Raw genomic sequence first — 15,234 nt, forward strand, 5'->3', positions numbered from 1 at the left:
CACCTAAAAAATTGAGCATTCATCTCTCAAACTGACTCTCAGAAACTGGTTCATGCATTCATCTCAAGCAGGTTTGACTGCTGTAATGCTCCATTTGCAGGATCATCCAAACAATCTGTGCAAACTCTGATGGTGCAAACACACCAGAATCAGAATCAGAAAGGGATTCATTGACAAGTAAGTAACACTTCAGGAGATCATAAAGCATTTAATGGTTTAGTTCCTCAGTACATCTCTGACTTGCTCACCGATTACAACCACATCGGGGCCTCTCAGGTCACCAGACAGAGGTCTCTAAGCTGTACCCTGAATTAGATCCAGGTCCGGTGAGGGGCCTTCAGTTACTGTGTCCTGTTCTCTGGAAGAAGCTGCCTGATGGCCTGAGATCCATCACAACTGTGTCCACATTCAAAAGCTAACTCAAAACATTCCTATTCTCTCAGGCTTATTTTATTATATATATTATATTTGTTGTTTATGCGTTGTTCTCATGTTTATGCATCATATATTTCTTATATTTTGTATTTCAGTGTAAAGCATGTTGAGTTTATGTGTAATGAAATGTGCTATATAAATCACATTGCCTTTGTCATTGCCAGCCAATGAGCTATTGAGCTTTTCGGCAAGTGCATACAATATTTTACTGCGCATGTGTTGTACCCCAATACTGCTAAGGAAGCACAGGAACCTTTTCAGGCTGATGTGAATGTGGTTTTAGAAGTGTCGACCAACCAACTAAACTTCCAGTAAAGAAGTACATGTGAAACAGACCATCTAAGCTTTGATATTTTTTACCTCAGACTAATGATTCTTCATTCTTTAGGGTCGTGTGTGTTGCCACAGGCTCAGCTAAGAATAGCTCTACTCATCCAAAGCTCTTTGTGTTGCATCTGTTTTATTCTGAAGGGCACAGTGGTTATGTTGCCTCTAACAAGATTACCAAAGCTGCTGTTGCTAAAGTGAACAATGACATAATCCTATGAACTTTGTCCCTTTTTTCAGAGCAGGACCCCCGGGTCACTTTCTTCAAATAGATTAGACAATCAGCAGCCAATGCAATTTGATATAAATAACAGCTGATTGAGATCTCACAGAACATTTGAGTGTACAAATTAGTGTTTTTTTCTGCTGAAAAGTGTCTGGATACTACAATGTCAGGCCATATAAAATCCAGGTAATCAGGCAAAATCATATGAACAGTTATGTGCTGTAAAACCAGAGGTGTCTTTAGGTCTATATATATAATAGTTTAATGTTCGGTCTCAGTATGGGCCCTGAAAACAGAATTGTGGTTCTTTTGTTTTGGAAAAATCAACTCCAGAGAAGAATGTATCGGGTGTTGAAACAGTTTTCCAAGCATGTTGCAATACTTCTGTTAAAATTAGAAACTAGAGGAGAGATCATATCACAGGATTAAAATGATCTACAACCTACAGTACAAGGCTTTTCTGTTTGCAGTTAGAACAAATGTTATTTCTCTGATTTTGAATGGTGTACTTGTAAAATGATGTGTACAATTTTGCTAGCCTACTTTATAGGCTACTTGTACTCTACTACATTTCAAATGGAAATATTTGATCATTGTACAATCCATATACTAATGCAAAAGTAGCACAAGTATATTTTTTCAGATACTATTTTACATAAGTAAGATATACATACACAACTTGTTATGGAGTAGTGTGGTATTGCGCCTGAAAAGCTACTTCTTCCATCACTGCTGGTTAGATTGCGTTGTTATTTATTATTTGTACATATCTGAATAATGTATTTAACTAATGACAAGTAGAATTTTAATAACTCCCTAAGATGCGGATGCACTGTAAAAATTGACATTTGACAAAGAACTCAAACAAATTCAGTCTATACATGAAGGGCACTACAATAAGTCAGTGCAGGCCATATATGTGCTGTATACAGAGCAGGACTGCATAATAACTGTTTATTGTTATATCTCAGTGTAAACTGCAGGCTATAGGCTAAATGGTGCCTTGAAAACATGGTTGTGGTGCTTTTATTTCTATTTTGTAAAAATCTGCTATCTTCAGGTTAATCAGGACAGGTTCAGATAATTATTTTTAAGACTTCATCCTTAAAACCTTTTTACTTTTGAAACCAGCGTTCCTCTCAGCTCATCTGGCGGTGGGCTGGTTGAACAGCAGGGGCTCTGCTCTGTGGGATGGGGCTCTGCTTTCATTTCTCAGGGCGCGCATCCACACACACACGCACCCCCTCCAAACCTGAGCGGTGTGCGGTGCGTCGACCGCGCACATTACACATTGACATGTTCCTGTGTGGTTGTATTTTCTCCTAAAACGAATAATGGACGGGTGATTTGAAGGCAGCGGCTTACCGGCATGGATGCCCGTTGACTGAAGGAACAGCCTATATGGATTGGAGCTCATCGCCGCCGGAGCAAATCTGGGGAGAGTCTGAGAGGTGAGGCGGCGTTTGGGTGATTGTGTGCGGGGGGGTGGGGGGACACCGCAGCGGAAGACTACAGCGCGCATTGGCTATTTTAACAAAACACGACCCGGGTTTATAAACCGTGGTTTGAGAGAATTTAAAACCCTTTTGGGTTACAATGCTTTTATTTTTCTATCATGTGTTGTTTTCAGTTTTCCATCATAAAGCAGTCGTACATCCTCGGTGTAATAAAGGCCCTGGCTGTATCACATACAGTAGCCATCTGCATGCTTTATGGATCGGTGGATAAAGCTATTAAGGCCGCTGGCGATACAAATTTTGACTTTGATTGTCATAATGCACCGGATGTGTGTATTCCCCCCCCAGTAGGCCCATACTTATAATAGGCTATACATTTCTGATGAAATATATGGATAGGGACAGGAGGATCAGGAGGCTAATTTTGGCCTACTTTGCACAAATGAACTTACATTGCGATACAGTAGCAAATATTTAAAGGGCCCAATTGTTCATTTGGGTAATAAAGCCTGGGACACAGCACGCCCAGTAAAAACTAATACTGCATTTCTTTATATAGGGGTACCGAGCATGCACGACAGAATAATGACTGAATGCATGACTTTGAAACAACAAAACCGTTTTGACAGGCACTCATCCCAGGTTATGCATCAAATACAGTAGCCTACAAGAGTTATTTATTATTAATTCAGAGTGATTTCAGTCTCCAGCAGTTCAAATTCTCCATGCTTTGTGTGGTATTGTATGTAGGTAAGTGCATCACCAAATCCCTCCCACATACAGGGACACTCACTGTAACTATAAATGGACCATCCTACTGACATTTGCACATTCCTGAAGAAAACAGTCGTGACATTGATCCCTTGCCCACCACAATGATGCAGCATGTAGACTATTTATCCACCTGGTGAATGTTTAAACCTCTGGCATGCACCAACTGTCTTTACATTTTCTGATGGAGCAGCTGTCGGAGGAATTTACACACAAAGACTGGAAGGGGAAGTAGCCTGCTATGCATGGGCAGTATTCAGTCCTGTATGCAGTAGTGGTATACATAGCCTATGACCCTCTGTGGCTCCTCTTATCTCTACTCTCCCTTGCTGGGACTCCCTAAAGACCCCAATTCCCCACAGAGGTGCAAATGAGATCATGCTGTTACAGTGAAAAGATGTTAGTGGCTTTTTTAATTTCCGAAAGAGCTCTTTGCTCTTCAGGATTACAAAGCTTACTTTATACGATATTTACACATCTATAAATGTTGTGATGGATATGCTGCTGTAGGTTATTGATTTCACAGGTTTAGTTATCACTCTCTCTCTCTGTTATGTGTGTGTGTGTGTGTGTGTGTGTGTGTGTGTGTGTGTGTGTGTGTGTGTGTGTGTGTGTGTGTGTGTGTGTGTGTGTGTGTGTTGACTATGCTACTTTTTGTGTCTCTGGACAGTGCTGTGGAAGAGCCAACTTCATCCAAGATCACAGGTCACATGACAGGTACATAGCCTAGCTCTTATTAAAAAAACTATTAGGCTTGTGTGAAAACATAAACTGCTCATATAGTTTGTTAATTCCAAAAAAATGTTTTTCCTCTGCTTAGATTTGTGTAGCGATGAAACAGACAACTCTCCTCCTCTTCAGCTCCACACACTCAAGCAGTTTGAACAGGTGAGAGCCTTTATTTTAAATTGTCCTTTAGCTTGATGTGAGTGACACTTCCCTGTCCTTCAGCAAAATGAACAATACTTTGGTTTGTAAACATTCCTAATAAAAATATGCTACAGTGCCATCTTGTGGCTGCACATGTTCCTAAAAGAAGTAATGAACTGATTTGGTTTGCTTTGATGCTATATCCTTGCTATGAGATCAGATCCCGCAATGCTGAGGAAATCAGTAATGTCTTATAAAGAAAATTCATGCTTATATCCAAGCTCTGTTATTAAACTGCTGTAGCTACAGAAAAGGAGAACACCTGCAGCTGATGATAGCAGATGGAAAACACCCTGAACCCTCCTGGTGGTGAAAGTATGCCTCTGGGTACAGCATGGCCCACTTTAGGATTTCTCATCCTGCACTTTCATTGGGCATTGTAAGCCTACCAGTCGCATTGTAAAAAAAAAAAAAAAAAAAGACTATATTTTGATGTTTGACAGCAGGGTGGTGTAATGAAGGGTGTGGCAGTAGCTCAGTCCGTAGGGAGTTTGGTTGGGAACCAGCGGGTCGCTGGTTCGAGTCCCAGTACGGGCCAAAATATAGAGTGTGGATTGGTAGCTCCTGGCACCTCCTTGAGCAAGGCACCGTACCCCCCCCCAAGCGCGTGTGTGTGTGTGTGTGTTTCAGTCCTGTGTGTAGTGATTTCTAACAAACAGAGTGTAAATTGTAATTTCCCCACATCAATATAAAGTATAAATGAGCATGGAGATCATTTCTGACCCAAATTCATACCCAGACAAACAAAACATACCACAGGGAACTTTTTTTCTAGAACCTACAGTATTCTTAATCAATACATTGTACATTGTCCATTTGCAGTCTTGCACTGTACCCTATAGTAGTCTGACTCACCAAATGTAAACTGTTGGGATAAAGCCTTCCATTGGCTGCCTATTTCTGCCGGCGTTCTCCTCCCTTTGCGCTATCTACACTATCTATTTTGCAAGGGCACCCCAAAACGATTGTGATTGGTTTAAAGAAATACAAACAAGCCAGAACTTTCCCCTATTCCACAATGTTAACTCGTGCATCCATTTGTTTTGCGCTGACACAGTGCTTTGGAGATAATCTGGCGATGTGACACTAACCCAATAGTAGAATCTGCAGCTTATTCTCTTTGTAAACACAAGTTGTTACACAAGTATGGCTGATTATCCTCTGAAATACCCAGGCTGTGTCACCCAGTATTATATTGATGAAGTCAAACACACTTTTTCTACAATACACACTTCAGCAACTCATGACACATACCAGATCTGGAGAGAAAAAATGCAAGTCAAGTACTATAACTGTCACTGAAAACTCATCACCAGTGATAGTCCTTTAAAGTTATTCTGGAGGTGCTACTGAACCCTGTTAAAACGGGAGGTGTCACAGACTAGTCACGAAAGCTGGAGTTACTTTATGAAAGGACTCAAAGCTGGAGTCTCTTACATGGCTGCCAATTCTTGGTTGTGTCACTTTTACACAGCTATAAACACATACTGCACGCACATATATACACACATTCACTCCTATGTATTTGTCTTTGATGGAGAGCTGAAAAGAGAGTGTGTGAGTTGTGCCACGTGTGGAGTTTAAAAACACACACACTATGTACATGATGTCATCCCTAATGTTGTGTGGAGACTCCGGTTGGCGCCTGTCCTATCTTTGCTCAGAATTATTTAGCAACAGCATGTAATGTGACACTTTAATGGGCACACTCACCGAATGCATCAAGAATTAATAATGATGTAGATGCATGTGTTGGTCGCATGTCTCAGTCACGTCTTCACATGTCTTCATATTGATGCTCTTTGCATTGCATTTGCATTTGTCTTGAAACTTGATTTCAGCTGAGCTTTCATTATGAGATCAAAAAGGACTTAGTGGAGCCTGTGTTATTTTCTTTCTTTTCACTCATCTCACTGTGGGACATTCAGGGATTCACCGCTCTGTGAGATTCAGGACACCTCCCTATTAATAGCTCTGTGGCTCCCAGCTCTCCATTTTCATCCAACTTCTTTCCACTCACCTGTCTCACTAGCCCCTCTGCCTTCCCATGCTGGTTAGGGGAGTTTCTGATTTTAGCATAACTGTTGTAACTATCATAGGCATATGGTAAATGCATTCCCTTTTAAATGTCAGATGACATTGACTCATTCCCTTTAATAACATTATGCTTCTAACTAAAGTAAATTAAGTGCAAAAGAAACAATATATCAATGTGTCTCAGGGACTTTTCTAAGTGCTTACATTCGTTGGGTTTGGGCCAATAGGGGGCACAAAACCAGCAGAACAAGCTGTCACTTGTGACATGATGTTATCATCACTCATTACAGCAAGTTGTTTTGGCTAACATGTTAACATACAGCTGTAGTTTCACTTCCAGGAAACATTCATTTGGACTCATGTTTCTTGCCACCAAACGTCTGTAAGTGCAACATTTACTCTGCTTTTAGCTCTGTTTGAGTCTTCACCAACTTCTGAGAAAAATATATGGGCTTTTAGCTCACTAACTTCTTCACTAGCTAGCTTTAGCTAGTTGCTAACGTTGTCTCTGTCTGGGTGCAGGGCAGGTAGCATTGTTACAGTGGGTTTATCAGTTTTGTTCAGTTATTTTTTTGTCTTTCTTTATCTGAAATTGTTACCTGCTACTGCCTGAAACCGAATTTCTTGAGACTGGTGATCAATAAAGGTGTATCTTATCATGCTACATATTCTTATTTTCTGGAGAGCTTTAAGGCCAGTGATAGAAAGTACATTAACTTAAGTAAAATTTTGAGATACTTATACTTGACTTTAGTATTTATATTGTATATTAGGATACTTTAGGCATCTACAAAAAGATGTACTTTTTACTGTAGCCTACTACATTTCTTTGACAGCTACACTAGTTACTTTGAAGATCAAGGTGCAATACATACAAACCATTAGATCTGTTTTTAAGATATGATGCATTTTAATACTATAAAGTTGTTAAATTACTTTAAGTAGTTGTAGTCGTTTCAGAGTGTTCATTTATTAGAAAGAAAAAAAGAGTGAAAACCCCCAAAGTAGGGTGTAATTGTACAGTGTCTCCCCAAAGAAACACTTCCGTAATCAAGTGTCTAGCTGGATGAACTTGTTAAGTGTATTAGCACCCTGAGTGTGTTAAAGTAATAAATATGCAAAATAGCAAATTATAACAAAGATTGTCATGTTCCTAATTTGGTAGAGACTAAAAAAAGGTGAATCACTGTTGTGATTATATAACATGCAGGCTGGTATGTGGACAGAGTTTCAGCTGTTCTCTCAATGGGGATCAACCTCCACACAAACAGATAGGGAAGTGGTTAAATTGGACAAAAAAATTATTTTCAATACATCTGAAAGAAGGCAGACAAAATGAAAATGACAGAAAGGGATTTGTTTGTTCCTTTTGGTGCTCCCGTTTTGCAGTGGGGTGAGATTTCCCATTATATCACAACTGCCTGTGAGCCCTGAGCCTCTTACCTCCCCCTACACCCTCCCTCCTCCCCTCTTCTCCCCTTCCACCCATCTCCCCTGGCAGTCTGGGATTCCAGGGATGTCTCCTCCTGTAAAATAAGCGCCTGTCACGTCCCCCTAGAAGACCAGAACACACCATGGAGCTGAAATGGCTACATCTCTGACCGGCCGGGCTGCAGAGTCGCCCTCTGCACTATAGACTCTAGTGTGTGTGTGTGTGTGTGTGTGTGTGTGTGTTAGTTTTAGTGTGTGTTTGTAGATGGTATCCCAATGGCCTGTTAGAGGCTAGGATACCACTTTGTAAATAATTTGTTTATTTTGACATTATGCTCTTTTGGAGAAGGAGGTAGCATGTCTAACGGTTACCGGACTCTAACACATGGACATGCCATGGCAGTCGCTGTCCTTTAAAATGGACTCCGTATTCCCCCATGATACGGAGAGGTCGAAGACGACTGTTCATTTCTGACTATTAACGGACATGTCAAGCTGTTTCGGTGCTTTTTGACCGTCATGTCTAACGGTTACCGTACTTTGTCACAGCACCTAAATGACCTGAAGAAGGAGAACTTCAGCCTCAAGCTCCGCATCTACTTCCTGGAGGAGAGGATACAGCAGAAGTACGAGGAGAGCAGTGAGGATGTCTATCGTACGGTGAGTAGGGCACCTCTCATCGAATCAGGAAATGAGTGGAAACCTGTTTGACTGGTGATGAGTGGGATTATAAGTGGTGTGGGGAGTTGCTCTTTAAGGGGCCAGGGGTTGTTTCAATAACCAAATTATCAAAAATCATTGATTTTGAGAGATTTGGCACTGAGTAGGTCATCAAGAGTCAATTTTGTGCCTTTATCAGTCAGGTGATTGTTATCATGACAGTATACAGCTATGTTTTCCTGAAGAGTTGCTTCATTTAGCCACTTCTACTGTTTGTTGACCCAGCTGTCCCACCGATGCGTTGAGGTGATGTGACCTGCCATGTGTTTGTTTTACCAAGTAGCTGCACTACACATTAGCTAGCTCTTTGCTCAGGATGATGCAGTTTGTTCTGACGTCTCTCCAGCTGGACCTCAGTTTTGCTGTGCATCGTTGTCTTACACTGGAGTCTGTGAAGACTTTATGCCCTTAAGTGAAACAGTGTACATTTAGTTTTACCCCATAGCCCAAATATACTAAACTAGACTACACTACAAATCTATAGAGACCCTGTGAGACACACCTGTAAACCTATGATAGAATCTCAGCAATAAGCCTATGATAAGACATTTTAAAAAAAGGTTTATCATGACAGCATGTGTGTAAGCCATTGGCAGGGCTGGGTTTTGAACCAAAGTTTTGGTATCTGTACACTGTAAACCCAGATGTAGTTGTAATTAAACTTTTTAGTGGTCACTACTTACTCTTTCATGTTTTGTTAAAAACCATATTCATTACTAAATCAAATTAGTTGTTTGTAATAATTAGCTAAAGTATGCAGTGCACAGATCATATACAGCAGAGATAACTAAGGATGTTAAGTTTCTGTATGGGTGGGGCAGGGTCATTTGAGCTGTTCTGCGCTGAAGCGATGCAAAGGCTCATGGGAAAAAACGATATGTTCTGAACGGTTTCTGTCCTAGTTAAAGTATGTTTTAATAATGTTCTGTTATTGTTTTGGGTGTGCATTTATGTTAACTGGGTTTTCGTTTTGTATGGTTAATTTAGTGTTCATGTTTATCTACATTTATTGTTGCACCATGACTGAGACCCGGGTGGGGACTGATGGCCTCTGGGCAGTGAAGGCAAGTTCAGAGACAATTACACAGGTTGGATATCAGGAACTTAGTCAGCTGAGTGAAATTTTCCATACGCCACAATACATTGGAAATTATGAAGTTTACATTGTATTGTTTTTGTGTATTGTTGTCTTCTTTCTAAGGAATGAATGTATTGAATACATTGTTCTTAAAATTATGTTGTCATAAAGGAAAAACAATTTTTATATAGACAAATTATTTCTTTAGTAGTGTTAAGTAGCCTAATGTTATATAGTCGTTGTTTCTTTGCACGTTTAAAGCTGTAGTGCGTAGTTTCTTTCCCCCCCATGAGGAATTCTAAGTAATAACAAGAATAAGTGTGAGTAGCCAAGGAGGACACGGAGGATTAAAAAAAACATGATTGACTTTTCAGTCGAGGTAATTATCTTCACTCGATTATTTGCGTGCGAAAGTTGCCGGACGACACCAGTTTCTCATAGTCATAGAGAAATACACAGAGTTTTGTGGAGCTGATTAATTAGCTTTGTATCAACTCATTTGGCAATGGCTTGAATGTAACGGACGTTCATCAATATAAAAAGGTTACGCACTAAAGCTTTAACTTAACATGCTAATTTTAGACAACATGAAAAAATAATAACATTTATAAATAATTTATGTTTACTAATCATTTTTAGTAATGACTACTAATGTAAACTTGATTTGTCTACTGCATCAACTTACTCCTCTGTGTTAATACACCTTGACCTGTTCAGTTTCACCTTGTGTAAAAACTTAGACGGTTGAAGGCAACGGGTTTCCGCGCAAATTTCTAGTAAAGTCCACTAATTCGGGTTAACAATGAACACCAAGTATCAAAAATGTACTAAAAGTTGGTCAGATTAGTGTTTGTGTTTACTTTATCTTTTATCTGTGGACCGATACACTGGATCAGTATTACTGCTGATACTGACCTCATTAAGCAGATTGGGTCCATGATCAGGTACATTCATTCAGTCACGTTGGGGCTGGGCAATATGATGATATTGTAATATAAGACCAGATATTGTCTTAGATTTTGGAATTTCTCAAATCAAAATATGGCACAAGTGTTGTCTTTTCCTGTTTTTAAAGGCTGCATTACAGTAAAATGATGTAATTTTCTGAACTGACCCGAATGTTCTAGCTCTTCTTTTAGTTGCCTTTACCCACTTTGTCATTATATCCACACATTACTGATGATGATTATTTATCAAAAATCTCATTGTGTAAATACTTTGTGAAAAAAGTCAAAGTCAACCCTACCGATATCAAGGTATTTTGTCAAAAATATTGTGATATATGTCATATATATGTGAATATTAATTTTCTCCATATCGCTCAGCCTTGTTATTATACTTATAGTCCTATAATTGGCAACATTTGTCATTCCTCTTCCTCTGTGTGTGTCATTTCTATGCATGGGTTTAGATCTGTAGGCCTCTGCACTCTGTTGTTTCTAAGTGTATGAATCATCTGCATCCCTGTGTATCTGCGTGTAATGTGTGCACCTATAATAAGGTGATCCTGTTCAGCTGTTGTCTGTTTGTCAGTGGGCATTCAATACTCGCCTCTTACTTTCTGCCCTTATTCCAAATCCCTTCTGATCATCAACAACCCTTTGATATGAGAAAAACCAAATGGCTGTTTGATCCAGCCGAACAAGACCTGAGCGTCCTGCCACTTATCATCTACAATTACTGCATACCAGCAGTGATTGAGTAAAGTGATCCCACTTCATCCGACTGGATTTTAATCCTTGTGCTTCACAAGCTCTCTGTCTGTGTGGCTGAAGGGTTAATCGGTCTAATCACTGTTTTATTGGAGACTAAATATTTGTTCCGTAGTTGTTATCTGACCTGAGTTGCTCGTTGCCCTGCTGGTTGAGTGTCATGAGTGTCACTGTTCCTCTCTCCAAAGCATGTCAGTGTAATACAGTACAGAGTCAGTGTATTGGTCCTGGGCACATAGTGATCTCTCTCTGAGCTCCAGAGATTTTATTTATAGAGCAGGCCTGAGTGCACTGATTTATTTAGTGTCCATATGACACAACTCATGCATCATAACGCGTGTTTGTGTGTGATTGTATGTGTTTGTATGTGTCTCTTCACCATATGGTTTGTTATAGGGCTGGGCAATATATCAATATATTATATCGATATCGTGATATGACACTTGCTATCATCTTAGATTATGGTAATATCGTGATATGACATAAGTGTTGTCTTTTACTGGTTTTAAAGGCTGCATTAGAGTAAAGTGATGTACTTTTCAGAACCTACCAGACTGTTCTAGCTGTTCTATTTGCTAGCAAATTTGCCTTTTCCCCACTTAGACATTATGTCCACATTACTGATGGTTATTTTCATTTCATTTTTTTATTAGTTCATTAATAAACTGTAAAATGTAGCGATTTATTAAGCGATTAGTCAATAAAAGGGTCGAGAGTAAATGAAATAGCAGCTACTATGATAATAACTAATCATTACTTTATCGAACGAAAATCCCAAATATTCCCTGGTTCCAGTTTCTCAATCTTGTGGCATAGTAAACTAAATATGTTTGAATTCTGATATTTTAGTATTTTGTAACAGTTTATAGACAAAACTAATAATCGATTCATGAAGAAAATAATCTGCAGATTATTTAAATCATAAACATAATTGTTAGTTACATATTTAGCATCTTGTACTGAAAATAGCACATTTCACGGTTTTCCATTGATGTAAATGAAGTGATGCTTCTGTACCAGAGCATGTAAATGGTTTAGTATGGAATATAGCATCATCAATAGATGAATTAAGAGTAAATTATAATATCTGTCAGTAGGTGATCAGTAACAGTGTTGCAGGTGTGTTTGGTTTATGATTGACAGTTCTGTCAGTGTTTTGAAGTGCATCCATGTCCCTCCTCTTGCACAGTTTGGTTATTAGGGGATCTGTTGCTAAGGGGGTGGCAGGCCAGGAGGGGCCAGAATAGCAGGTGCACTGTGATGGGTGTCTATATATAGAGCTGCTTCAAGATGGGAAAATGTCTCTCTTACTGTAAGCCAAGTTGTTGACACGCACACACACATACACACAGGAATACGTGTTCCTCTTTAGGGATCGACCGATACTGGTTTATCAAGGCCGATATCAATACCGATTATTAGTAGTTAATGAAACCGATAACCGATATTTGGGACCGATATGCATTTACAGTGAAAATGAAAATCTTCAAGTCAAAATTAGGATTTTGGAATGTTACAAACTCCAACACAAAACGTTGTTTAAATGCTTCAAGCTATTATTTAATAAATTAGAAACTTTCAACATAATACACAGTAAAAGATAGTCAGATAGTGTTGTGTTATAGTGACATTAAGTCAGACTCCGTGATGAGTGAAACCAAAGTAATCTATCCCTATTCCTCTTACTTGGGTGTTACATTATTTATTATTGGAGCATTTAGGCGAATCATTTACTGTCATTAGCTGTGCAGAGCACACCTGGTGATGTGTTGCATACGTTCTAGTTGCTGCATTACTTTACTTAGTGCCGTACAATTGAATTCTTAAGAGATGAATTGGTCTGAAGAAAATGAATTATCAATATGAGCTTTGTGTCAAAGTTATTAAAGAGCCTACAGTAAATAAACCCTGACAAAAGTGTATACACTCAAGACGTTAAAACATATTAAACATTGAATACAGTACATCCACTTTTAGATTGATACAGAAACAGGCTATTAATAATATATGCATCTTTTCTACTTTACTAAACACAACCTCATCATGTCCCTTAGAATTAATTTCTGCCGTCCTTTTTTCTTACTGCACATGTATAGTTTAACAACTTTGATTAATTACACTATGATTGTAAGAAACAAGATGTTAACCAGTTATTGTGTTAAGTGCTATGTGCTTTGGACGCATGTGTAGCAGCCAGCAGTATGTGCGTGCTGAGCACTCACGGTGCCTCTCAGGAACATGTTTATGAGTGGGTTTCAGGCTCTCTGACAGGGACAGGGGAAGGTTAACAGGATTGGACATGCTTAAAGAGGTACATAACATTTTCTAAAACAGAAAGAGAGAAAAGAATAGGGAGGAGATGAGAGGCAGAAAGAGAGGAAGGAATAGAGAAGCAGCTAAATTGAGATGATGGACAAGAGAAAGTGGACAATCTGTTGAGATGAGCATGAGTCAATCTGATGAGTCCAACAGACAGACAGATAGACAGATAAACTGTCCTCTCGCTCCTCTCTAAAGTCAGAATGGAAAGACTGAGCCCCATAAATCCTCTGTCCTGTAGCCAAATGTACTGTAAGAGCTCTTATTGGCCCTGAAATGTCCCCTGTGGACCCCAACAGGTAAACAAGCTGTGGAGTTTAGCCTTTGGCCCCAGGGGTGAATATCTGAGCTGCCCGGAATTCTCCTGCTCTAAATATACCAGCCACGACAGCACGGTCAGATGTTCTGTACTGATGATACACAACACTCATCAGCCCTAAATCACACAGCAGAGACAGACAGATTAGTGTGTGATGAAGAGATGTAAGAAACAAGACATAAAGGTGCTCGAGATGTGAGGGAGGGAAGAATAACTTAGATTCGGACAAACCCAGTGAACATATAAGCATTGAAATACAGTGTGTCAAAACTATTTTTATATAGAATGTGTAATAACCTCAGGTATACAGAACAGACATACAGACACATATTACACAAAGTGATGAGATTTATTTTGTATTGCCTGATACAGCATGATGTAAAATAGATTTAGTAGTCTTTTGTCTTCGCAATATATGACAAGCTTTGCAATTAATCACGTTTATATATATACACTTTTGTATTAGACCTATTTCACAGCAGGCATTTTGACTTGGCGTAGCGAGAAAAGTACAGGAGGTGAAACTAACTCAGTTCCATCAGCTGTTGAGGTAAGCCATGCCAGTGAGCCAGCATGCACGACCCAGGAACTACCTCAGTTTTTAATGTTATCAATTTCAGCTGTGCATTTCCCGCTATGACAAGTCAAAATGTCAAAACGACTGCCAGCGTTCATGTGCTTCTTTACTGTTTATGGTCCGGATGCATCTTCTTCTGTTATATTGGCGTTTTGATATAACAACTTGTCGCATGACTGCCACCAACTGTTGGGCCATTTGAACGATGGTCGGCCATGTTTCTGTACGTCAGTTGTCAACAACGCGTCACCAACTGGGAAACTCTGTTAGCAAAATCTAGCCCCAGTTTCCCACCTCTGAGTCCCACATGAAGTGACGTGAATGATGACGTTTTCACTGGGAAAAATGTTTTTTTTCCGATGCCCATGAATGCACGGACAGTCCTGAGAGGAGGTCTAATCAGCCGATTAAGTGAAAACACCTGTGTGGGTGAACCATAGATGTGTTTAAGCTTTAATATCCACATATTTCTATGTTAATAAATACACTTGACAATACTGTACATCCCATCACTTTCACTGTTTCAGCCTCAGAAATTTAAATTAATATCCTATTTTTCACATAGGCACAATACATTACCAACTGTTCCAAGCCTAATATGGTGGCTATATGAATATATGTATAATAGTTGGCATTTTTTTTTAGTAAGTAGGTCTGCAAGTATGACGTATGAGGATGTTTTATATGTTTTTTATGTAATTACAGAATTTATAGATAAAAAAATCTATCTTAAAATTGATTTGTTTGTCAATATTGCAGGGTTTCTCAATCACTTTAACAAGTTTATTATAGTAATTGGCCACCATCCACTTCCACTGATAATTGCACTACAGTTACAAATGGTCATTTTCTGTTGCATGATTTAATGCAGTTGTTGGAGAAGATGATGTGTGTT

General features: G+C 39.2%; 1 protein-coding gene across 1 annotated transcript in view; it reads left to right on the top strand.

The window, feature by feature from the left end:
* The first annotated feature begins 2,206 nt into the window (after positions 1-2,206).
* Positions 2,207-15,234, top strand: part of wu:fj49a02 (myomegalin) — a 45,088-nt gene continuing 32,060 nt past the window's right edge. Inside the window, exons 1-4 of the mRNA XM_031281174.2 lie at positions 2,207-2,439; positions 3,887-3,933; positions 4,037-4,104; positions 8,164-8,274. Coding sequence (XP_031137034.2) covers positions 2,390-2,439; positions 3,887-3,933; positions 4,037-4,104; positions 8,164-8,274 — 276 coding nt within the window. The 5' untranslated portion in view covers positions 2,207-2,389. The remainder of the gene's footprint in view (positions 2,440-3,886; positions 3,934-4,036; positions 4,105-8,163; positions 8,275-15,234) is intronic.

The sequence above is a fragment of the Sander lucioperca genome, chromosome 9 (assembly GCF_008315115.2).
Source record: "Sander lucioperca isolate FBNREF2018 chromosome 9, SLUC_FBN_1.2, whole genome shotgun sequence".
Taxonomy (NCBI): domain Eukaryota; kingdom Metazoa; phylum Chordata; class Actinopteri; order Perciformes; family Percidae; genus Sander; species Sander lucioperca.